Raw genomic sequence first — 27355 nt, 5'->3', positions numbered from 1 at the left:
TACGGGTTAGGCCTTCCTCTGCTTCACATTTGGAAGCAATCTCAGAGCTCTGCTACAGTAGCTGGACAGCATCACCAAATATAGTGACAATGATGTCAATGAAATGGTATAGTGGTGACTGAACTTAGAAAAATAAATGTTTATACACGGCCACTTTGCCCCAATAAAGTTAAAATGGCACTGTGAGTGATGAATACAATTAATATTCAAGTAAAAAAATAAAAATAAAATTGAAAAAAAAAAGACATCCAATCTTGGCATCACCTCCACTTGACGCTGATGGAAACTCACAGGTGAAACACACTAACTGACAAATGTACTGTACTGGCAGCTTCTCACGTTACAGTTTATATACAAGTTAGAGAACAGAAAGAAACTCCACCAGAAAGAATAAATTGTTGTCTTTTTTTTTTGTAATGCATGCTATACACTCAGTTCACCCATTTTTAACAGCATCTGCACTGACAAAGAGCATAGTAAATACACAACTCGAGGTTGCTTGTGTTCCCTCTCAAACATCTTGTGATATGGACATCGACAGCATTGAACATTCAGTGGTGTCCTAATGCACTTGTTGATGTCTGTTTGTCCTTTTCGGTTTGTTTTTATGGATAAGGTATAATGGATGTTTTTGAAAGGAGGGAAGGGTTGGTCTGCTGGTCTACAGTGCAAATAAAAAGGTTTGGAGCGCCTGCGCAGCATTTTATCCTAAGAATGCTACACTGCCTCATCGATTCATGAAATCCTAGTAATACTCCACTGTTTGGATGTACTGTGTACAGGAAATACTGGAAATTAGAGCTGGGCAATATATCGATATTATATCGATATCGTGATATGAGACTAGATATCGTCTTAGATTTGGGATATCGTCATATCGTAATAAGGCATAAGTGTTGTCTTTTACTGGTTTTAAAGGCTGTAACTGTTCTATTATTTGCCTTTACCACTTAAGTCATTATATCCGCATTACTAGTGATTATTTATCTCCATTCTGTAAATATTTTGTGAAAGCACCAATAGTCAACACTACAATATCGTTGCGGTATCGATATCAACGTATTTGGTCAAAAATATCGTGATATCTGATTTTGTCCATATTGCCCAGCTCTACTGGAAATGTTGGTTGGGCATACACAAATTGACACTAAATTTCTTGTGAGGCAAAAAGTGATTGTTAAAGTTTGAAAAGTGCTACCGACCACCAACAGGCGTAACAGTGGCAGCAAAAAGGCCTTCATCTCCTCCCTTTCCTCCCCAGTGTAAACTAACAGACCCCGGTCCAAAGCTTCAGCACCCTCCTTTGTGCGTAACAACATAACAACAAATTTCTTTTTTTGGAGCATAACAAAACCGTGCAAGCACAAGCCCCCCCGCCCCCCCTACCCCTCCTTACCCCAACAGAAAACCATTTGAAAATCCACCATGGCACTTCATTCAAAATGGGAGCTGTATGAACTGCAGCCACTGGACTGCATATGTCTGTACATCTTCACGGTTTACCTCTGTTAAAAACTGCTGTGCCATTTTGGGTGTTTTTTTTTTAGATTTTTAGTCAGCATAGTGCATGATCGACTCAACGTAGTTTCCTGGAAAGAGTCCGGTGACGCCGTTACAGACACCTTCGAACCAGCCGTCGTCATTTTTCTTGATTATGTAGATGATGGCTCCTTCCATGAAGGACAGCTCATCCTCCTTGTCTTTGCTGTAGTCATAGATGGCCACAACTGTGAAAAGTAGAAAGTTATTATTACAAAAATGGAAACGAACATTAAGTTGAGAGTGTTGGGGGGGAAAAAGAAAAGTCCACCAGAGGGTTGTATTCCCTGTCACTAACCTTTCTCTAAGTAAATCTTAGGGGCCCAGTGGGGGTCGCCGTCAGCGTAGGGATCGCTGTAATGAACCACTGCGGCCTCCTCTTCCTCATAGTCCACAGGTGGGGGAGGAGGAGGGGGAGAGGGCTCCTCAAACACACCCATGTCCTCTGGGGGAGGCGGAGGAGGCGGGGCGGGGCTGTCTGTTACTGAAAGAGGACAGACGGTGGAGGAGATGGACAATCAGAAAGAGGAAAGAGAAAAATCAAATAGAAGAGAAGCTCACAGATAACACTCTCCTGATTTCATCCGTCACTGCAGTCAATTTCAAAATGTATCTCTCGCAGCAGAGTGTGTGTTCATATTCCATTCCAAAATTCTATACTTTTTCACAGCCTTATTTATTTATTTATTTATGTTTTGGCTGGATTGGGTCAGAGTCCAAGATGGCAAAGAAATCTGTAACAATGATTTGATACTAGAACTATTTGTCAACATCAACAAATGCCAGTGTGTAGAGAAACAATCAGACTATATTTCAATAAAAACTAAGTAACATCATTTTTCAGGACTTCAAACTAGCGTACATATTGTCAAATTCATTTTTCCATATTGACAACCATCATGCAGACCAACAGAAACCTTTCTGAACCGTCATACTGAGGAGAGTTATGCATTTAAATGTTCACTAGAGGGCAGCTTAGGGTCCTTTCTACTCTTCAGTAAGGCAGTCTACTACTACTACTACTACTACTACTACTACTACTACTACTACTACTACTACTACTACTACTACTACTACTACTACTACTACTACTACTACAACTAACATGCCGTGGAAAGTATTTTAGAAATACTTAGTTCATCAAGTCCAACGCTCATATTTCATTTATTCTCTTCACTGAACGGTTATATTTTCCTGTACATTCTATTTCCCAACATTAAGGTCTGAATGAAGCCTTCTCCACACTGCCAGGAATAAAACTGTTGGGGGAAAGAGAGACCTCGGTGTGATCACTGGTAGCTACAGCCCTGCTAGTATTGCTGTTCACTTCTACAACTACTCATAGCACTATCCAGTTTATTTATCGGCCCATAGAAACCAATAATTTTAAGTCATGTTTTTAATTAGTGTGTCTCAAAGGGATGTGTAGGATTTTTAAGGCCCTCTCCTAAGTTGTACGAATATATTTCAGTTTTTCCCCTGAGAAATTAGCAGTGGCATTTTAAGCATGAAACCTGAAAAATAAATCCCCTGAATATTCCCTTGAGTCAGTTTTGTGAAAGAGAATGTGTGTATTTAATTGCACACATTCTGTGTCTGAAGGCTAAAAGTTCAGCCGAAAGGACCCATCATCTCAATCTGCGAGTGGATCAGTGTTTCACTGGGAGGGTGATTTTAAAAACTCGACTTGGTCCCGACACTCTCCCACTGGTGCTACAGTCTTCAGTCTTTTTGTGCTGGTGATACAAGTGTCCTGTTGGAGCGAGTCTCCGAGCGGCAGGCTTACACCTACAAGTCCAGTGACAAAAGAAAAACTGCACCTCTTATCTAACTAATTCATAAGCCTGCTCTTGCATTAAACTAACTGCAATAATGCACTAGAGGACTGTATTTAATGCATGTCTTTAATTCCAATCTGCTTAGATGGCTTTTTTCCCCCCTGGTCTAACAACTGACTTTAAATCTGATTAAGAATTAAGAGCTGTAAATGCTTCACTTTATAACAATAGCTTTCTCGGATTTTATTAGTCCAATCCATTACCCCTTTAAGGTCGGTGTAAACACAGCATACATTACACTGAGTCTAAACGTGCTATGTAGTTGGCATAGCCTGGTTGACACCAGACCCTTCTCAGTTGTAACTGAGAGTGGGTCTGGGCAAGGTTCATTCACAGCTCATTTCCAAAAGGACCGTCACCAACAGACGCCGCTCAAATGCCTCTGGGCACAATTGGATAGTCCTTCAACCAATCAGACCAACGATCCGGGTGACGTAACAGCGACAGCGGCATCAACGGGTTGCTGCGCTTCGGTGGCCGTCATGTTGAATGTAAACGAAAAGCTGCTCGCCGTCGCTGCGCTATAGTCATTGTGTAAAGCCCGCCTCAACGGTTGTGATTGGATCCTCGATTTGGAAAAATTGGAAATGGGCTTGAATGGGCTCTTGGCCAGACTGACTTGCAGAGCAAATCTCAAATTTGCCAGAAGTTGGTTACAGTTTTCCCAGGCTATAGTTGGCGAGAACTATATGGTCATACTTACTACCCAGTTATTCTTTCTGGTGCGTGAAATGTAAAATGCAACACCAGAGGGCGTCTACTGAGAAAGACTTTCGAGAAACGGTCTGTAAAAATTAAGGTAAGAGATCGATGGTTATATGTTTACAATGTGCTAATCACTGGTTTAACACCATCAACCTGGTAGCATAATCTATTCTTTATCTGACTGCATGTCTCTCATCCAGTCATGTAGTAGTGTGGCAGCCTGCTTTACGTTTGACCAGACACATACAGACAGTTAGATCGCTGCACAGCTGCATTTCTCCAGACAGGCGGATGGTGAATCAGGACACGGCATCAGGTCACATTTTCACTCCTCAGTGGACAGAAAGAACAGGACGCACGCTTTAAGTGATCCATCACTGTGGCAACAGACAGTCATCCGAAGGGCATGTGCCTCCCCCGTTAGAACCCAAATACAGTGAAAGAAAAGGTGTGCCGAGCGTAGCAAGCCGCAGAGAAGAGTGTGACGCAGTATGTGGACTTTGAGACCATTTCAGAGCATGATGTAATGAAAGGTGTGTCTAGACATTAAAACAGGTCATATAATCTCAAATGTAAATGTAGCAATCACTTTTTTTTTTATATGTTCTATATGCGTTGTAGCTTGTTCTCACTTTATGGACATTCAGTGAAAATTGTGATTTGAGTCAATTTAGGTCATTAACAGATTTATAATTTAGGTCATTCAATACATTCAGTCAATTCACACGCAATCGCAAGGTAATGTAAGTCAATAGAGGCCAAATGGCGTTGATAAACACGCTAAAAAGCGAGTATGCGTCTTGATAACAGGGCAATAATGGCATATATACATACATACGCCACTTCTGAGATGTTTGGACATGCATTGCACAGCAGGTATGTGCACAAGTGAGTGTGCACACGTGTGTGCATATTATGGGTTTCATTGAACTCATGCATGTTTTTGTATGGATTTTCTACTTACTGCTCTCCTGCATTCTGGCCACAAAGCCGGTCAGAGGGATCTGTGGGGTCAGCTGGACCATTGGAGGAGGAGGCGGAGGAGCCACAGACACTGGAGCAGCAACACCCAGAGAGGCAGACAAAGCAGCAGAGAGACAGAGAGCGATGGAGGTGGTGGACAGGGAGACAATGACAATGACAAGGGAAGAGCAAGTACACATAAAACAGAAGAAGATAAAAGTCCAAACACAGAATGGAGAAAAAGATGAGAATAAAAGAAAACAAAAAGCTTGTAAATGAGAGAAATAGTGCAGGAAGTATTGCTGAGCAACTCATTTACACATTTCCAATCAGTTCTTTTGTGCTGCGGTTTTCTTGCTGGGCTAAAGAGGCATTCATTTCTCATCTCAGTCTGAGAATCTACCTCATCAGCAATCTTTTTTTTTTACGTCGAAGGCAAAGCCTGTGGCTAGCAATAGGTTTCTGCTACAGTGAAAGAACTGCAAAGCATTACACAGACCCAAAAACATGACAGCGGCAAGGTGACGGCTGTGTGGTAGGAATAACAAAGTAGAGCTATGTGATCTAAAAATTTCTTTTTTAAAAAAAGCATTTACAGGTAGAGCAGCAGCATTTGTGTCTGATCCGACTGGCAATTTCATGCTAAATTAGCATGGTATGTCTGGTCTGGTCAAGTGCAACATTTAGTTAAATCACACCCTTTACTGAATGACCTAGCATATATCATCTCCATCTTCTGCCTCTGAAATGAGGCTTTTTGCTGCATTGTCTTAAAAAAGCAGGTGAATGCATAGACAAACAAAAGACAAACAGCTGTCCTCACTCAAAGACATGATGCCACACATATGCACGCCAGGTCGGACTCATAAATCACATGTAATGGAAGGGTGTCTGTAATCTTGTCTTATTAGTGCGCTCACCGTGCTCTCACCGCAGAGCCACATCCAGCCACAGCTACACCCTGCAAGATCAATGAGCTCCCTCACATGCTAGAACTAGCTTTTTGTGCTGTAAAACTTCTATTACATTCATCAGGAATCCTAATGTATCTTTCACTTTAATTAAATTCCAATGAGTAGACAGACATCACGGAGATCGTATGCTGTCCCAGTTAAAGTCCCTGGTTGATGCAGCTCTGCATCATTGTCTCTCTCCTCCCAAACAAGACAGACAGCCTCCTCCTTCTGTGCCAAGGAAGATGCTTGTCCTTTGAGAGAGAGAGAAGCCATTAGAGGAGAATGGCTCAGAGTGATGCCTGCCAAAATTTATTCTACTCCTCTGACAGAAAATATGCACATGTCCTGGGTTTCCCCTTGTCTAGCAACTATTTATGTGTCTTCTGCCCTGAAATGCCTCGTCTCTCCTGAACAAGAAGCCTATCTCCAGCTGACTAAAGTGGTAACGTCATAACTCAATTACAAATGGTAATGAAAACACTGCACGGCAGTGCCGAGGTGGGAAGGTTTCAACAACCCTGACTTCAGTAACTGTGGTTCATTATTCATTTTCATTAGCATCTGGAAGGACTTGCCCGTGCATAGCTTTTAGACCCAGAGGGCCGTTCTTTAGCAGTTTCACATAATTATACAAAAGACTGTGGAGTGAAAACACTGAAAACTGCCAAGAATAGATGGTACAATAATACAAGCTTCCTCTCTGCTTTATTCATATTACTGAAGGAGTGGCCAAAATGTACCGTATATGCATGTTTCATTATATTAAATACGACTATTCCTACACACCAACCATATAGTAAAGCAGACCATTTATAACATACATACATACATACATAGATGAAAAACGTATATTAAAGCTGAGTTACCTGAGTTCTGTGGGTAGGCGGGGCCCCCGTTGATGTGTGGCTGCTGGGAGGAGACTGAGGGTGCGCGGCGGTAGGTGCCGGTGGCCGACACCATGGAGGCCGAGGAGGTGGTGGAGGAGTTGTGACGGGAGATCTGGCGGGAGATGGTGCCAAACTGGGACATGGGTATGGGACCCAAGCCGGGGCCCTGGGGCACTGAGGCAGAGGATGTCGCCACTGCAGGAGAGGAGAGACATGGGTACACAGCGTTAAAAACCTCAGCCTGATAAGTCTAGTTACAACACTAGTGCTGACTTACTAAAAACATTATCAGTAGTTTTCTAACAGCATGCATTCATTTTCAGTATATTTCCATGTAGAATGGGAGTAAAAAATATTAAAATTAGGTTCTGCTGGTATGACGAGAGCATTTAAATTACTTTACTTAAAAAAATTAACATAAAAAACAGTACAATGAAAAACCTTTTATGCTCATCATTCTTAACCACTTTAATATCTATTTCTCCTCAGGGCCCGCTGCTCTAATTTTCTTCCTTTGCTTAGAGTAAGAACACATTTACCTGCACAATAGTTACTTCAATGTATGTTTGAGCAACAACTATAAAACCTGATTATGGAATATACCTTTAGTATAATTAGTGTGCACTTGAAATGGTTTTTCAAAAGTTAAATACAAGCTGAGACTGAGAAAATTAAGTCTTAAATAAAGCAAAACCTTGATCCCCCCCACCCCCCTGAGATTTACATAATATCTTCAATATTAAGGGAAATTTTATAAATGCAACTTTCTTTTTGGAAGAAATGTTTTATTATTCCCAGTATTGTCTGTCTGCATTTGAATCCCATCTGTTTGACCTAATAAATGTCTCAATCTGAGCAAATTAAATAATGTTTGAGTGATAGAAATGAAATGAGAGCCAGGGAGGACAAGTGGCATACAGAGCCTGCAACTATCCGTTGTTGTAAACAGCAGTGAGTCTCCACTGTGATTAGCAGTGAGGTTCCAGCGGCTCGGACCCACCTTGTCCCATACTGGGAGGGGAGGGGGTGGGAACTGCTAGAGGCATACCAACTCCGCTGCCTCCACTGTTCTCCCTGCCGCCACTACCCCCACTGCTGCCACTGCAGAGAGAGAGACAGAGTTAGACAGAGTCTTTGTGGTGACCATTAGAGGATGTGTGAGAAAAACCTAATAACATGACAGTGATTGACATCCTACCATTACTCTCTCATATGTCATTCTGTCATACCAATATTCTTGTCATTGTGGCAACAGATTCACAGTTGTGTGAATATGCTGTATACACCCCTCTGGCACATTTACACATGAATACTGGACATACAGTAAATCTTTCAGCACACGGTCACATCTGCAGTTATACAGTGTAACAAAAACAACATGAGAGCCCAGGCTTGTTTGGAATGCATAAAAAAAAACATGTTCACAGGTCCAAGTAATATCATGGCTTACTGAGATACTTGAACAGAACAGAGCTATTGCTAATTATTAAAGTAACACATGTGATTCTACTACTGTGACGGGTCAAAATGTCTGCATGAAAAGGCTTATAGAAGCTACACATTCTTTAGTTTCATTTATTACCCATTATTTCATATTTAACACTAATTATAGAGTGGCTACGTGTGTATTTTACATTGCATGATTCTGGTTTGATCTTCACAGTACTAGTTTACTGGAATTGTAGCATGTAACCAGATTGGTCTCACTCTGATGTGGTTTAAGTGATCCGTTTTTCAGCAATGCATTCACACCTGGGCTTGTCTGCAGTTGAGCTCTATAAAAGTATAAAAGGTGCCCAAACACATATGATAGGTCAATTCCATGGTACAAGAACAGAGGGTCTAAGCTACCTGTGTGTCCTGGGCCTCTGGTTGAGAGAGGCTGTGCGTGCAGGGCTTTGCTGGCTGCCCAGTCGGGCCGGGCTCGTCATGTAGTCATTGGGCACCACCGGAGGCTTCACTGGCTCCAGGGTCTTGTAGGGAGTGTTACGCCTGGATACATATAGACATAACCAGAGTTCATTCTCAATGTTTTCATGAAGTCAGATGAAGTGCTTTAAGACAGTGTTTACGGAACCATGGCCAGGTGGTGCTGGAGTTATAAACAACCATTGTGAAATGTAAGAATTGTCGAACAGTATTAACACATACAACAGTATAATGGTACAGAGAATAAGTAGAATCAAATGTATTTTGAAAACCACTACTTCCTACCCCAGGGTACCACGACCAGCCATGGGGGGGCTCGGGGGTTTCTGTGTAGGTGGGGTGGTCCTGGAAAGTGTCCCTCCTCGCCCTGCCGCATTGTTCCCATGTTGCTAGAGAAGCAAAGAGAAGTTAAAATATTGCTTTTGCATAAATCTGAAGAGCTGACACCAGTGTCCTAATGATTGCTAATGATTATTAAGGCTGAGGAGTCACTTAAACCCTATATTTACAAAACCAAAATTGAATTAGTTTCAAATGAGCATCTCATCTTAAATTTCAACCGAGCATAATTTTTTGGGGGCACACTGTCACAAAGGCTTTTCTGTCCACAGACAAATTATAGACATAGAAAAGGAGACAAAGAGAGAAAAAAGGCAGCACTAAGCAGGCTGCCTTTGTTGTGACAAATTGTGCATGTAAGATGGGATGTCACTCGGTATATGGATAAAGATATAAAAAAGGACAGAGGAATAATATGTATGTATGTATGTATGTATGTATATATACATACATACATATATACATATACATATACATATATATATATACATATACATATATATATATATATATATATATATATATATATATATATATATATATATATATATATATATATATATATATATATATATATATATATATATATATATATATATATATATATATATATATATATATATATATATATATACAGTGAGGAAAATAAGTATTTGAACACCCTGCTATTTTGAAAGTTCTCCCACTTGGAAATCATGGAGGGGTCTGAAATTGTCATCGTAGGTGCATGTCCACTGTGAGAGACATAATCTAAAAAAAAAAAATCCAGAAATCACAATATAAGATTTTGTAACTATTTATTTGTATGATACAGCTGCAAATAAGTATTTGAACACCTGTCTATCAGCTAGAATTCTGACCCTCAAAGACCTGTTAGTCTGCCTTTTAAAATGTCCACCTCCACTCCATTTATTATCCTAAATTAGATGCACCTGTTTGAGGTCGTTAGCTGCATTAAGACACCTGTCCACCCCATACAATCAATAAGAATCCAACTACTAACATGGCCAAGACCAAAGAGCTGTCCAAAGACACTAGAGACAAAATTGTACACCTCCACAAGGCTGGAAAGGGCTACGGGGAAATTGCGAAGCAGCTTGTTGAAAAAAGGTCCACTGTTGGAGCAATCATTAGAAAATGGAAGAAGCTAAACATGACTGTCAATCTCCCTCGGACTGGGGCTCCATGCAAGATCTCACCTCGTGGGGTCTCAATGATCCTAAGAAAGGTGAAAAATCAGCCCAGAACTACACGGGATGAGCTGGTCAATGACCTGAAAAGAGCTGGGACCACCGTTTCCAAGGTTACTGTTGGTTATACACTAAGACGTCATGGTTTGAAATCATGCATGGCACAGAAGGTTCCCTTGCACATGTCAAGGCCCGTCTTAAGTTTGCCAATGACCATTTGGATGATCCAGAGGAGTCATGGGAGAAAGTCATGTGGTCAGATGAGACCAAAATAGAACTTTTTGGTCATAATTCCACTAACCGTGTTTGGAGGAAGAAGAATGATGAGTACCATCCCAAGAACACCATCCCTACTGTGAAGCATGGGGGTGGTAGCATCATGCTTTGGGGGTGTTTTTCTGCACATGGGACAGGGCGACTGCACTGTATTAAGGAGAGGATGACCGGGGCCATGTATTGTGAGATTTTGGGGAACAACCTCCTTCCCTCCGTTAGAGCATTGGCTGGGTCTTCCAATGTGACAATGACCCGAAGCACACAGCCAGGATAACCAAGGAGTGGCTCTGTAAGAAGCATATCAAGGTTCTGGCGTGGCCTAGCCAGTCCCCAGACCTAAACCCAATAGAGAATCTTTGGAGGGAGCTCAAACTCTGTTTCTCAGCGACAGCCCAGAAACTTGACTGATCTAGAGAAGATCTGTGTGGAGGAGTGGGCCAAAATCCCTCCTGCAGCGTGTGCAAACCTGGTGAAAAACTACAGGAAACGTTTGACCTCTGTACTTGCAAACAAAGGCTACTGTACCAAATATTAACATTGATTTTCTCAGGTGTTCAAATACTTATTTGCAGCTGTATCATACAAATAAATAGTTAAAAAAATTATACATTGTGATTTCTGGATTTCTTTTTTTTAGATTATGTCTCTCACAGTGGACATGCACCTACGATGACAATTTCTGACCCCTCCATGATTTCTAAGTGGGAGAACTTGCAAAATATCAGGGTGTTCAAATACTTATTTTCCTCACTGTATGTATGTATGTATGTATGTATGTATGTATGTATATATGTATATGTATATGTATATATATATGTGTATATGTATATATATATATGTATATGTATATATATATATATATATATATATATATATATATATATATATATATATATATATATATATATATATATATATATATATATATATATATATATATATATATATATATATATATATATATATATATATATATATATATATATATATATATATATATATATATATATATAAATAACATACATATAGAGTTGAACCTATAATATATTCATAGTAGAATTTTACACCAGGTTTATTACTTGCAATATTTTAATTGAACAAGTTGGATTAATGACAGCTGGTGAATATTAAACAGGAAACAATAGATATGCATACATTATGTGTGAGGATAGTGCTATGTTGCATGGTAATACTGATAAATCAGCTTCTTCATGCAATCATATTTGTTCCATGAAAACTTAATTCCATGTCACCAAAATGTTAAATTGCTATATATTTTAATGGGTGCATGGATACCTCGACTGGTTGGAGTTTTATCATGACAAAAATATTAAAAAAGACAATCATCTCTTACCTTGGCCTTAAGCCACTGATTGCAAGCAGGCAAAAGGGGAAGACAGAAAACAAGATATGCACGTTGGTTAATGGTTTAAAAAAGTGAGTTTAGTGAAAGCAAGTGTGAATTTTAAGCAGTATGCATGAACCCCATCTATTCTTCATTATTACATTTTTATGTACAGTATATTAAGTTGAAAGAGCATTATGAAGAACAAAGTAAGGAAGCAGAGAAAAGAAGTAGAACATCTAGGTAACTAATATAATGGTGTAAAAAAAAGTATGAGTCAAAGATCCCCATGTTGCTCTTTACCGCAACCAGACTCAAGTGGTTGGAATACTGGAAACAATGAGGGGCTTTCTGTGTGTGTGTGTGTGTGTGTGTGTGTGTGTGTGTGTGTGTGTGTGTGTGTGTGTTTGTGTGTTTGTGTGTTTGTGTGTTTGTGTGTTTGTGTGTGTGGGTGTATTAATTACAGCAATTTTTTATTATTTTAGAATGTTACATTTTCTTCTGACGATTTAACAACACCAAACGTTTATATTGTTAAAGATATACTACAAATTGTCATTGTCCTAATGAAGTAATGTAGTGTTAGGGTTAGGGCTTTAAACCACGAAGAGGAAGAAATAACTTCCTTTTGTTCCACTTTGTAGTCAAAAGTTTGAAAAAAAAAAAAAAAAAAAAAAAAAAAAAAGGTGAACCCACCACTGTGCTTGAGATCAAATATAAGTATATACATATATATAAGTACTCACCAGCCCTGTTTGTGTGTCTGTCAGTCTATTATGCATGTTTTAGAGTCTAGACTTGTGTTATGGACAGTAATCAGAATGAAAATCACTTAAATTGCTAGACACACTAGAAATAATGAGCAGTGCCTGAGCTACATGCGGCTGTGCTGACGTTTAAAGTGTTGCACCAAGAAAAAAAACTGGGCAGTAAAGCACAACGAGGTCATAAATAACAGCAGTGAGGCGTTCAGACTGTCGGAGTGGCTGTAATGTGGCTGCAACGATTTCCCCTGGTAACTGCTAGTAATGCCAACAAAGGCTGTTAAGGTGGAAGGGTGAGCACAGTCATCCGTAAATGTACGAATGGGTCTTTCCATGCCCAAGTCTGACTTCTCATCTATCCATGGGTGAGTTCCCCTGGTTATGTGGATGAAAGGCAGAGGGGTGATGATCACGCCTTGAACGCTCGAGGGAATCCACCACAGCAAGGAGGAAATAGGCTGTAAGAATGGAGTGCTAATAAGCTGCCAGTTCCCCACACAGTATGAACACACCATGGACATGTATATGTATATGTATGTGTACGCAAAAGCAAATACATAGACAAACTACATGCATTTACATGCATTCTCAGAATAATTCACATTTCTATCTGATGCAGTAGTGAGTATGAAATGATATCAATCCTTCTGAATTATTCAGACGTATGTGAGAGATAAAGTGATCTGGGGGAAAAGTATGGAATGGGATACGCATTTCTGTCGGCACCAACAAAAACACACATGCATGCACGCACGCATGCACGTACGCACGCACGCACAAATTATAACGGATCATTTCAAATTGACCAGTAGCCAGGCAGTCTTCAATCCCTTTCTTCGGTCCTAAAATTATGATCTAAGTAACTAAACTCCCAAAATCAGTCACTCTACAGATGTCTGAGTCGTGTTTTTTAACGTTCTGGCAGCATCATCGTCTGTTTTCCGATGAGGGTATATTTGAAAAGGAAAAAAAGCTTGCACATGTTCCAGCATCTACACTGATCTGCACTGATTTCTGCAGAGATCCATCATTTGCAGCATCCATGAATGATGCTTAATTTGCATAGCGGGCCATGCCAAATCTGTCTCGGTGTGAGCCAGCTCTCAGACGAGGAAACACTGGCTTTTGAATTTAAATCAGCGAATGTTTGAAAATCAGCCACTATCTCAACAGAGACAGACAGGGTGAGAGGGTGAGAGGGATGAAGAGGACGACTCACACAAGCTGCGGAAATGTGTGACACTAGCAATCAATGCAAATTATTGTGTGTACACACTCGCACACAAGCAAAAAAAAAGAAATCAAAAGAACGTTATATAAAAGAGAAGGAGAAGAAGAAGAGGGTAAAGGAGAAAACAGATGGATCATGGGGAGAAAGAATAAAAAAATGTATTCAGAATGAGCCGGAAAAGGGTTGAAAGAATATTTTCCCACAATTCAATAGGGGATGTGATGGTGTGAGTAGCAGCACTTGGACTTGGCACACAAACGCTTTTCATTAACCTCCAGCTTAGGAAGTTGATACTGGGCATGACCAAAACCTCTGACAAGCACAGCTTTTTTAGCCTCAGTCAGCTACCGACTTCACATCTCCTTCTTGGGCGAGTGTTTGATACATTTCTAGGTGTTTCTGTATTAATTAACTAAAAGGCCAGTGTATTGATCGGCTTGCAGTGTGAGTGAATTGTGAAAGTAGACAGTCTTGTTCACATGAAAGTGTCAAGTGCAAACTTGAGTAAGTATGTGTTTTCCTGTCGAGCAAAATTGATTAACACTGGAAATCAAGACGATATATCAGAGTAATGACTTTGGTTGTGGCGAAGAAAGAAGAGTGTGGAAGTGCTTTCTGAAAAAACGGTAACTAGAGAGTAAACAGAAACTAGTGTGCTCTTGATAGGACTATATAAATGCATTGATATTTTGTCTGCCTGCCTTCTCTAAAGTCTGTTCTGTTTACACTCAAACAAACCATGAGGGATTTATTTTTGACATAATGACAGATAAATGTCTTACTTTGACACCGTGTCCCACATCATCCAGCAGTGTGTAGTCGATGGGCTTTCGAATGTAGCGCACCGGCCGCTCCATGTTGCCCGGGGCGATGATCTTGTGGGTGCGAGCAGTGTTCTTATTTGTGGTCAGGATGCCAATCTCTCGACGTGCCACCTTCTCCTTGTGGATATCCACTGTCTGCAGGAGAGAAATGAAGGGGGACATGAGTGATGGGCTACAACTAGTCTGGCTTACCAGATGCACAGTGCATCCAGCGCGTGATGTCAGGTATACTCGTCCCTTCTGCTATCTCGGTTATTTATTTAGCAAGCACATGTTTACTGGTACCAATACCGCTTACAGTACCTAAAATTCTGTGCCAGTACCCAACGGTACCCCCTCCGTAATGACATAAAAATTAATTTCCGTTGCAAATTATATTACGGATAAAACCTATTTATCCAGTTTACTTGGAACATTTTGTTATTTGTACTTATTCCTATTCATTCAAATATCTATTCATTTATTATATGTATATCATTTAAATATGTATTCATTTATTACACTACACTGTAACTTGTATTTGTATCTATATCCTATTTTCTGTCTCTTTTTTACTGCTCTTTAATGTTGTATGTAAAGCACTGCCATGCGTGCATAGTTCATAGGCAAAATTTGGTTATCCTGTGCACAACAAATCTATATGTAATACCTGCTACACTCTACACTCACAGTTAAGCATTTCATACCTTGGCCCTTTCCATGTTGCATGATATCAATTAGCAACAGAAGGCAGCTAAATTAACAAGTATTAATATTTATATTTATCAATTTCACCCAGTTCATTCCTCTGTGGTTTTTCAATCCCCAGGCCTCCCACTGCTTAAACACACACTCTGGGTTCATCCTTTGAACTCCTACTGACCCACTATTCTGCTCTATTGGCCTACACCCTGGGGCCCATTTGACAAAGCTCTCCCCTTAACCCCTCGCATGAGGAACAAGTGAAAATACTAGTGACCTCAATTTCTTCTGCGATTACAGTCATTATTGCTCACAGCACCCAGTCACAGCAGGCGCCTAAGCACTGGCCTTCAATTTATGAATGATAGATAGAACTGGAAGGAGAGAGGGATTAAAGTAGGGAGGGAAAGCTGAACGAAACGTGGGGAAGAATGAGGGAGGACAGACCGCTTCATCTCTGGAACATGAGATCACACTTGGGAGACGAGTGCTGACGAGTGCAAGTGTTATTAAGGCTTGAGGGGAGACGTATGAATCCATGACTGTTAATCATACTGTACATATGGCATCATTGGTGCCTACTAGATTGTAATGAAAGTCATTTGAAATTAAATGAAAACATACACGTGTGTATATGTGAGTGCATGCTTTGTAAGTAAATGTTTGCTCATATGCGTGTGTGCGGACCCACACAGCAACAAGGTCACGCGTCAATCGCGACTCAGACATCTCATCCAGTCGACCAGACAGCTCCACTGCTGCAACCACCTCTCTCTGGGTGCTGGAGATGAAGAGAGATTGAAAGTCTGATAGGTGTTGTGAAGTTGACCCGCGTCTGCCGCTGTCTGCTGCGGTGCAGAAATCTCTCTGTGCCTGATGTGAAGTCTGTGTGCTGCATGTGAGATATATATATATATATATAGAGATATATATATATATATATATATATATATATATATATATATATATATATATATATATATATATATATATATATATATATATATATATATATATATATATATATATATATATATATATATATATATATATATATATATATATATATATATATATATATATATATATATATATATATATATATATATATATATATATATATATATATATATATATATATATATATCTCACATGCAGCACACAGACTTCACATCAGGCACAGAGAGATTTCTGCACCGCAGCAGACAGCGGCAGACGCGGGTCAACTTCACAACAACATATATATATATATATATATATATATATATATATATATATATATATATATATATATATATATATATATATATATATATATATATATATATATATATATATATATATATATATATATATATATATATATATATATATATATATATATATATACATACACATATATATACACATATATATACACATATATATATACATATATATATATACACATATATATATATATAGATAGATAGAGAGATAGATAGATAGAGAGATAGAGAGATAGAGAGATAGAGAGATAGAGAGATAGAGAGAGAACATGCTTGGCTCTTTTTTTAGGAGAGGAAACTGAAGCGACACACCCAGCTTCAGCTGGGAAGTAAGAAAAAAAGACCCGCCTATTTCCTGCAAGTGATAAGCGAGTAGAAGTGGAGTGCAGATCAGAGAAACAGAGGACAAAAAAAAAAAAAAAAACTCAGAAGGACAGAAAGGCAAAGACTTTGTTTGAGATAGAAAAGATAGAAAATACTGCATTTACTGTAAAACTAGAAGCTGATTCTGGTGGACTGTCATGATCAGAAAGACAGAGAGAAGAAAGTAAAGTGGGGATGGGGTATTGCTGAGAACATTTTAAGTCTGTGGATTTAACAAACACCAAACAAGAAATGCTGTCACTACCCATCCTTTGTCTATACTGTAATACCATAACAGTACTATCAAGAATTACTCTTAACAATGAGGAAGAAAATAAATGCAGCTGTGCAGCAAGCATGGAATACATCTGTCAGTGATGACTGGACCCCGTCGGCTTCATTTCAGCATTTCCTCTACACGTACACGAACAAAACGTTGCAACATAATAACTGTTACATAATCATTGACGACAGACGGGCTCTTCCTGCGCTCTCTTAATCTCATTTTCTTTTGTAATATCTTCACTCTAACAAACATCTGGCTGTCTGCTCACCCTCTGCAGCGTGTTTCTGAGGGCAGATGGCACAGCTGTAATTTTCACAGCTGGATCTATATAGTACTTTCGGCCTAATAAATCTGTGTTTTGGCGATTGGTCTCTGCAGTGAGTCAAAGCAGGTTGTACTTTTTTTTTTACTCTTGTTGAAAGGTTATTGGCAAGAGGAAAATATGATGCAGTCTGTATTGAGACCAAGGCGTGTCAGCAGATGTGTGATTTCATACATCAATGACCACATATAGTGTGGCTTAGGAACAAGTCTACAAATTCAGCCAATTTTACAGTAGACATAATGTTCTGGAGCTATGAATGAAACCTCACAAGTATCCGCATCTGTGTCATTATCTTTTTTTTCACACACACACACACACACACACACACACACACACACACACACACACACACACACACACACAACACACACACACACACACACACACACACACACACACCTAGACCAGTGATCTTCAACAGGGGGTCCAGGACCCCTAGGGGTTCCAGGACCCCCAGGGGGTCCTCAAGAGTCACTCCAGGGGGGCCTCCAAAGTATTGTTAATTTTTGAAATTCTTTTCAAAAATTAAAAAGTCTTAACATGATTCCAACATATTAGCAAATATAAATCCCCACTGATGGTAGGCTTACTGGCCAATAGGTAATGTAGCCACTTATGTAGCCATCCACAGATACAGTTCCTCCCAAAGGATTGGCGGTTTCACATTTGTTTCACATTTTAGGGTTAACATTAAAACATGATTCATAAAATCATGCCAACAATTATTAGGCTATTTGAATAGCTTAGTATTCTATGCAACAAAAAAAAGGTATCTATAAATGCTTTAGGCTGCCCTAAAGGTTATTGTAGGACCAGATTAATATACAACTTCATTTTATAAAATGTATGTAGTAGGGGGTCCCTGATCCGTCTCTCTTTCAGTTAAGGGGTCCTTGGCTTAAAAAACATTGACGACCTCTTTTCTAGACATTCTGTACTTGAGAAGATTTGTTCAATTGAAATGGAGCAGAAACAGGCACAAGTGGGTCATAGAGCTGATGAATGAGAACTTCTGATAAATAAGGAACACATGAATCAGAAAGCAAACGGGCAAAAAGCAGCACTCAAGGAAATGGAAAAGAGAGAGCAAAGGAAAATCATGGGAAGGTACTTGTGTTTTCTATTACAACAGAATCCTGAGCACTTTTGGGTTAGGGTTTTGCAAACACGTATTTAGGCAAAACCATTCCATTTAACAGTTACACACAAAGAGGAGAAAGGGCTGCAACAGCTGCAACATGCTGTAGTTTTGCATTTTGTAGCATTTATTGTAGAACTTTGTGACAGCCTCTTCTGCAGTGGGCTTTTAAATCCTACAGAGATGGGGCTTGGTTTTGGCAGCAGTGTTTGGCTACCTTCACTTTCTAATCCCTTTTTTTTTTTTTTTTTTTACTCTTTCAAGTCAAGACAATTTGCACAGCCTAAGCCAGGAAAACACTGTCTTGGACAAATCACTGCAAGAATAATGAATCAAAGCCCTGGAGACATACCTGTACGGGATGCATGTTAAAGTAAATTAACTTTTCTCTAGATTCAAACAATTTGCAGTGACTCCAACTCATCTGTGTGCGATAACTCCTTTGAGACAGTCGCTTTCAAGGACATAGATCTCCATATTATAGTACCTTTTTTATATCCTAATGCAGCCATGTCTATCTTATTGCTTTTCATTCTGGAAGGAAAGCATTTTTCATTAAATGTACTAAAATACGGTATTAATTTACTATTTTTTATTTAAAGTATTAAATAGTTCTAGGGCTCTACTATTGTGCATGTTGGCTCGTAGGCTTCACTGATAGAATCATATGGAATGGAGTCAGCATTAATGTTTTAGTTTCACATGTGCTTTTAATGCTATGACAAAGGACAGACTGACGATGGACAGACTGGGGCTGCTGTAAGTCTCTCTCTTGACTGACTAGAGACAAAATGTTCTCAGTACCAACTACAGTTTAAGTGACTACACTGACTTAAGAGTTTCTGTACTGGGGTGCTGTCAAGTGTTCACATCAGTGTGGTTACAAGGCCTTATAGAGCTAATGCATCTGAAGCAGAAATATCAACCATCAACTGACCATCTAAAAGGACTTATAAAAGACTTCCGTTGTTCTTCATTAGACTGTGCCCAGCTGTACTCCGTCCTGCGGCCTGTGGAGTGACACAGGAGCTGAAAATGCTAACCAGGCGAGAGAGCTGGTGTCAGGATTTCACTTCATCCCTGACAGGCTTAACGAAGCACACAGGGAGGGGACGGGGTCATTCATTGGCTGACAGGCACGGTGGCCGCACACAGAGGGAAAGAGAGAGAGAGATAGAGAGAGAGAGAACTGCTGATGAAGCAAGAGGGACTGAAGAGGGGCTGTGGAGGTTTGGCAGCGCCAGCATGATCCATGCCCCTGCCATGTTTGTCTGTCTTTATAAAGTGTGTATGTGTCATTGTGCACTTTAGTGTTATTATAGTCTATATCAACGACGTTTCATTTACGGGATTGTTCCGGTGCCGCTGGAGGTTCCACCAGATGTCCCTCATTTTCGGCCGGATGTCCCTCACCTTCTGCTTTCTTTATGTTGGCATTCTAAACTCCGGTCGATTCGGTAAACATCCTTCGAGCTAGAAAGAACTGACAATGAAATTATGTTTATCTTTTTTTTTTTTTTTTTTTTTTTTTTTTAAATTCTCATCACACACACTTCGACAGCCATTTTACTTCCAGAGCTCACCTCCCTACGTGCACACGGTCCCCCAAAAAAAGTTCCTTCCCGAGGCCCGGCGCTTAGCGCCAACCAAGACGATTGTGATTGGTTTAAAGAAATGACAATAAACCAGAGTACGTTTTTCTCCTATCCAGGAATTTTGAGTGGACTAGCCAGACCTTCCTCCGCAGCGCTGTGGAGATAGGTCTGGCAATGCGAGACTAGCGTTATTATGACACAGTCAATTGAATTTTGAGGTTCTATGCATGTCCTATTTACCCTCCAAACTGTTGTTTTTCAACTATGACAAGGTAAATTCGGTTATGCATTCTATCACCCCTTTAAGCATGCATACAGTATGTGTATCTTCCAGCACTGAGGTGTGTACCTGGGAGATGTGGTTGATGGAGGACTCCATGCGTCGTAGTTGCGAGGCCTGGATGTCCAGCAGCTGCAGCACATTGTTAGCTAAGGCATTGATCTGGTAGGCCACGCTGGCCAGAGACTGGGTGGTGTAGGCCTTGGTTTCCTCCAGGGCCTTCTTCTTGTCTTGAGCCTGGCAGAGAGAGGAAAACAGGACAGAGAGCAAGAGAAAACACGAGTCAGAAAAATTATCAGTGGAAGGATGTGTTGGTGGAAGAAATGGAGAGGTTGGCAGAGCAAGGTAAGATATAAGTTCCAAGAATCTCAAGAGGAAATGGTGCACTCTCATTGTTACTCCAATCAGTTGTGTGAGCGGGGAGAGAGAGGGCAGCTTGTTACAGGGAACTGTATTTGACAGGACTGTTCATTCTCGAACTGAAAAACACTGTTAAGATCTGAAGGGAAGTGAACAAGAGTTCTTGATTCTCAGAGGGACTGACTTTGTGGATGCAAAGGTGCCTGGAATTGGACAACAATAACTTCCAAATAACTCAGATGGACCACATGGGACAGGTGCATGGTGGGAGTTGAGCCCAGTGAGGAGGAATGCCAAGACATTTCCTAGGATCCTAAATCTCCACCCGGCTGTGCAAACCATCTGTTTGTGGATACCTTTAAATAGAGATGGGACTGAATAGACATATTTATAGTTTGGAAACAAAACAGGGATAATGCAGCCACACAGAGAGCCACGTCAACAGGGGACTGCCGGTCTTTTTGCAGGAAAATAGAAGCAGGATTACAACTAGCAATTATTTTCTTTTTTCATTATTACATTTCTCATTCAGTATATAAAATGTCAAAATGCCTACCACATGTTGAAAAGTACTTAGTTTGTTTTACCAAAAGCCAAAACAAAACGAAAATGTTGCTCAATTTACACACATTAAATGAGGCCAAGAATATGCAAATATTTACCATTTTATAGGCTTTGACCTGCAGAGGTTTGGTACTTTATTATACGTTGTCTTAAAAATAGGCAATTATTAAAAAAACACATTGATTAATTTCTTTCAATTAATTTATTAATTGGTTAATCACCTCAGCGCTAGTTGAGTAGTAGGGGTGCCCAATTCAGAAAATGTCACGATTCAATATCGATTTTCATGCTCAAGATTCGATTCAAAATCAATTCTCGATTAAAAAAAACGATTCACAGTACGTAAATGTAGTTACCTTTCCCATGTGACTGCAGTAGACATACTATAAAAAATAAATAAAAGAACATTTATTTACAAAAAAAAAAATGAAATTGATTTTTGGAATTCTATGAATCGATTTTGAATCGGTAGAGCTTGAATTGCGATTGGATTTTTTTGCACACCCCTATTGAGTAGTCTCACATCCTACCTCGAAGTAGGACTTGAGTCATTCACGAAGCCTCACGGAGCAAGAACAAGCTGTCCTTTAAGAATGAGTTGAATCACTAGCTATGTTATGGAAAAACTAGGGGAAAACAAACTAAAGAATTAGGGGAAAACAGCGAGTTTGGCTCTCTGCAAAGTAAAAAAATAAAAAATACATGTACATATCAGCACCTCTAAAGCTCACTTTTAACATATTGTAACTTGCTTGTTTTATCCTCACAAAAACAGACAAGTTGTGGTTTTACAGGAAGTTACATGCTTAAACACCTGCTAGCTGTTTCCTCTATTTATGCTGAGATGGGCTGATGGAAGAAAAGGTCTGCAAATATCCTGCATTGAAAACCCATGATAATATTAGCCTAGATCTCCCTAATAGACATTATTCATTAAAGGGACTCACTTTCACCTGCTTTTGAGATATTATGTTTAAGCTGACAAAAGGCTTTTTGTACAGGCTCCAACTGGAATTTCTTTTTTTGTTAAGCACCTGACTCAAGCCTAAAAGTGCACTACAATTAAGCAATTTCTGAGTGCCATATCAAACAGAACACCAGGTCTGATACTGGAATATCATGCACCAAATGAACCATGAATTAAACAGCTATAAGAGAGGAAAAACTGTTTCTTTAAGTTGGAAACAGATAATCATACTGATAGTTCCATTCAAAAAAAAAAAAAAAAAAAAAGCCTTTCAAAAACGGATTGATTGGCACTTTGTGGTTTAGATATGCAAATCACATACTGGAACAAAATACATAAAGTAATGTTCATTTTAAGATATAGCAGTTTTTAAAACTAAATGTTAAGATCTATTTACACACCAATAGCAGCAAAGGCCCATCCAAAATAAGCAGTGCTCACTGTTACAACAGATATTATTCAAAGAGTTTCTATTGTAGTATATAAAAGGCACTAACAAAGCAGAGTTCTGCTTTTATGACACCAATCATTTTGTATGCGACAGCTTTTCAAATGGCTAATATCTCATCTAAGAATAAAACTCTTCTTTTTTTTCCCCCCTCCAACATCAGAGTGGACTTACATATCAGGGCATGCACTGCCAGTATGTTATTTTGAGCATTTTTGCTATTCTGGTTGATAATATGAATGCATTAACTGCATTTATAAAAAGTTAAATTAAGAACTGTATCCAAATCCATGTCAAATATTACTGCTCACAATCTGTGCATAAGCTATGACGGCCCGCCTTAATTCCCTGTTGTGTTTGTCAAGTGTGTTCATATGCATGCAGAATTCAAGCTGATGTTTTTAATGTCCCCTAAGAAATCATTATTCAGGAGAAGCTGCACATACGTATGCATGTTCATATCCCAGGCAATATTCTAGATATTGCCGCAGAAAGTGACACTAAAGTACATGGCTTTAAAAATTAGCAGAGAAGGGGGTAAAAAGCATCATGCATCCATTTCTCATAAATATATTAAGAAAGAACTATAAGCACTTTATAAATAGCTTGAGATGCTGTCAATTGAATCACTTAATTTTCTCAAAGTAAAATAAAAATGTATGCATCAGAATTATATATTTGTGTGACAGTTAAACCAGACAAATCTTCTATGACTTAAATGGCAGTTCAATTCTATTATGCAAGAAAGTATTTATCATTGTCTTTGTCTTATTCGACAACATATAAATGCAACAATCTTATATGTATATTATATTATATTATATTATAATATAATATGATATAATATATCTTATTATTTGGATGATGTTCTTTCCAAAAAAAAAAATAACTGGACTTTCTGGAGATTGATAACATAATGTGACTCATAGACATGGTATGCTATGGTAAAATTATTGGTTTCATAAGGTGTTGGGTTACATAGTGAGGTAATATGATGAAATGAGAATGGACATTGCTTAAAGAATCTATGATCAAAAACCCTCCAGCAGCAATTTTATATTTTCTCATCGTCACCGACACCTACAAATATACACAAGTTTTGTCAGTTTTGCTCATTTCTAACCTTGCTTCATGCAGCGTGGTACAACATTTCCACAACATGTCAGGGATTTTTTCTCTTGACTTGACAACTGGTATGTGAAGGACACATCAATATCACCGTTGGGCACATCTGTTGTCAATCTGCAGCACCTTATATTCGTGGTTTCATTGCATCAGAGATTAAAGCAATTCCAAAGTGATGATTTGGGAGGATCATCAATCAGCAAATATATGTTGTTGTTTTTTTATTTGGAGTTTGCATGCAGGAAGCATGATTTCTATTATTTGTTAGGTTTTATCCACGAGTTTATGAATGAAACCACATACATTTCTGCCTCTAAGTGACACAGAAGACAGGGTCAAGCTATCAACCTGGCCTAACAAGATGTAGTCTGCCAAAATCATAATTTAAATGTCCACAATAATCGAAATTACTGAAATGTAAAACATCCCCAAGTGAACACACAGTATATCAGCCATCTGGTTCAACTTCTAACCCACTGCTTCCTATAATAGCTTTTTAACCAACCGACGAATGACATTTCCTCTCCACATGTCAACAGAATTGGCCACAAAAGGGACATGTACCTGTTAGACCTTGACGAAAATGTAATAATAGCACAACCTTTGAGCTTAATATTTAATTCATTGGGTAGCTTTCTGCATAATGATATTGGGGTGGGCACACTTCAACACAGAGCTGTGCATGCTCGCCAGTATCTAAGCATGCATTCAAGCAGCGTACATTGCATTTCGGACGACAAGCTGGGCAAAGTGATCTGATGGGTTATTACGGCTAACTGTGGTTTCATCAGCACCACAGTCAAAAAAGACTATGCTGGAACACATTGGGGTTTCTGGTGTTTGCTGTTCTGTAAACAGACCCTGCTGTTCACACCAGACCATTCACGCTATGGTCTATGAGGTCAGCTCACACTCTCACCCACATTAACTGAATACATTCTCAGTGTGGCAAAGTAACAGGGTGATGAGATGTATTGTGAGTAACTCTTTAAGCTAGAAATCCCCAACATTGTTTTAATTATTTTTTTTATTTTTTTTTACACGTTGGAACATGGATCATTGCGATTTTGTCAGAGGGAGATCCCTATTCTGAGAAACATTTTGACGTTGAACATGTACAGAACTGATTTACCTTTTACAGTATTTTGTGTGTAGGGAAATAACACTAGCTTGTAATAATGTATTTCTTCAAAACAGTTACTTCCAATTAAAGTAATTGGAATTACAAGTAAAACTTGAATGGTACCTGCAAGTACCCAGGTTTGTCTCCAGTTTGGGAACCATTGCTTCAGATTTATACTTCTCCTGACACTGATTTAACATTGAGTCTGTATATGCAAAAAGCATACCTATCATTAACCTGCAACATACATTTGATTACAAGCAAATGATCCAATGAACATGCTCTGGAGCCATGTTTTCAGCCCTGTGGCAAACACATGATAGATCTGCATCATGAGTAGCTTGACTACACATCTAGAGTCTTCAATGACCCTAAGAGTATTTAAGGACTTGACATAGGCCTACATGATAACCACATAAAAAGTAACCTCACTGCAGTTGAGAGATGCTTGGAGCCTACGTTAAAGGCTAATGGCAAAGACTAAATCGTTTCTTTACTCAAAATGCTACAGTTATGAGTTTATATGGACTAAGCGTTTACTTGTATCTTTCTAATTCATTTTCTGGTGCAATAGCATTCACAAAATATTATTAAGTGCTTAGAACTTTGCTAATGTTAGCTTTTTAAAATGTGCACGAGTAAAATGGATCTTAGATTTCATTCCCGAGTTTTACATTATAACGGTGTTATGTGGCCCAAACGTGAGACGCCGGTTTGGTTGAGCTAAATCATGTGAAAAGGGATCATTAAAACGCTAATGTCAAAATGATACAAATGGGGGCAATTCATATTCTGTCACACAGGTACCTATCAAAGAATACCAGTGACAAAACCACTTGGTCATAACAACGACACACCCTCTGTAAGCCCCCAGCAGCTTTCAACACACCGGATAACGTTATAGCCTTTAAATGTGACCACAAGCCAAAACGAGAAAATAACGAAATACAGCCCTGATTGACTAAGTCATTTTACCGGGAGAAAAGGCCACTACATTACGTGTAGCTAGCGGTTTGCGGATCCCTTTCGTTACGACCAGCATTTCCTGTCCCTGTGGTTTCACTCACTTCTGCTCCAGCACCGCAGACACGACGGAGAGAGCAGATACAACCACCAAATTTAACGGCAGTTAGGCGTCTCTTACCTGAACATAATTGTTTTCACAGTATTCCGCAACTCGGGACAGGTTCTGATAGCTTTCCACAAGAGCTCTTTTACCGGCAGGGATTTCCTCCTCTAATAGCATTTGTAGCTCTGCCATCTTACATCCCTTTGCATTTCTCTCCTCTCTGTCCTTTTCAGTGAGGCGAGGCGGCGGTGATGCTGTGGTGTGTAGCTGAGAGAGGGGCTCCCCCGCCTGGCATTGTGGGGCCGCTGGCCTCCGATTCACAACCAGCCTGTGACAAATGGCAGCTACGTTATAAACGATGGCCGGTGATTGGCTTAGAGGCCGAGGGAGAAGTGCAGTAGACCAATCAATGATATTTCACTGTCATGACGTTTAAGTCCATACATTTTTTTTTTAAATAATGCTAATAATGATTGTAATAATAATAATAATAATAATAAAAATAATTATTATTACTATTATTACTATTATTATTATAAACAATGTGGTTTTCTAGTAGTGTCATAAAATATTTAATATTTATTTAATTATTATAAAATAATACGTGTAATATATTTTAGGTTAAATGGTAGCCCATATATTATATTTATATATTATTTATAGTTAATTATGCGGGAATCATATTTACATAGGCATATTATGTACCCTATTTCTTCACCCCTTTCTATTCATAGCCTACACAAAAATGCATGTGGCAATTGTAACATCGACATTATCATCGTGCATCAGTCATCACAATTACCAAACATAAATTGAATATTTAGCCTTAAACATTATGAAAGCCTTGATAATGGTAACATATAGGTATTATGCATTATAAAACGTTTTATAAACTATGGTAATTCTATAATTTTCAAAAAACATTAAAACGTATCAGATTGGATGTGTTTAAGTTTTAAATTCACACTATAGTCCCT

At 39.0% G+C, this 27355-nt stretch overlaps 1 protein-coding gene across 5 annotated transcripts; it reads right to left on the bottom strand.

Moving 5' to 3' along the window:
* Positions 1 to 1379: 1379 nt before the first annotated feature.
* On the bottom strand, positions 1380 to 26689 carry LOC114565121 (abl interactor 1). 5 transcript variants are annotated; one of them, XM_028592987.1, is made up of 11 exons: positions 26454 to 26689; positions 20792 to 20959; positions 14745 to 14921; positions 11977 to 11991; positions 9103 to 9206; positions 8740 to 8880; positions 7889 to 7989; positions 6868 to 7083; positions 5047 to 5136; positions 1838 to 2023; positions 1381 to 1727 (listed from the first exon to the last, which is right to left on the bottom strand). In XM_028592987.1, the coding sequence occupies exons 1-11, from the start codon at positions 26568 to 26570 to the stop codon at positions 1552 to 1554; spliced, it is 1491 nt and encodes a 496-aa protein (XP_028448788.1). In that variant the 5' UTR covers positions 26571 to 26689; the 3' UTR covers positions 1381 to 1551. The 5 variants fall into 5 exon arrangements, with proteins under 5 accessions (XP_028448791.1, XP_028448788.1, XP_028448790.1 ...); XM_028592990.1 differs by lacking the exons at positions 20792 to 20959; positions 26454 to 26689 and adding an exon at positions 20195 to 20223 and having other exon boundaries at positions 1380 to 1727; XM_028592989.1 differs by lacking the exon at positions 5047 to 5136.
* Between the last annotated feature and the right edge of the window lie 666 nt (positions 26690 to 27355).

This window comes from Perca flavescens, chromosome 12 (assembly GCF_004354835.1).
Source record: "Perca flavescens isolate YP-PL-M2 chromosome 12, PFLA_1.0, whole genome shotgun sequence".
NCBI lineage: Eukaryota > Metazoa > Chordata > Actinopteri > Perciformes > Percidae > Perca > Perca flavescens.
Note: the sequence above shows the minus strand (reverse complement) of the source record. Positions and strands in the feature narration are given on the sequence as shown.

Excerpts from the sequence above, each read along its gene's own strand:
- LOC114565121 (XM_028592987.1), bottom strand. The coding sequence starts at position 26,570 with ATGGCAGAGCTACAAATGCTATTAGAGGAGGAAATCCCTGCCGGTAAA. Across the intron at positions 20,960-26,453 it reads GTGAAAACAATTATGTTCAG|GCTCAAGACAAGAAGAAGGC; the intron begins GTAAGAGACGCC and ends TCTCTCTGCCAG. Across the intron at positions 5,137-6,867 it reads CGCCTACCCACAGAACTCAG|TGTCTGTGGCTCCTCCGCCT; the intron begins GTAACTCAGCTT and ends TTGCTGCTCCAG.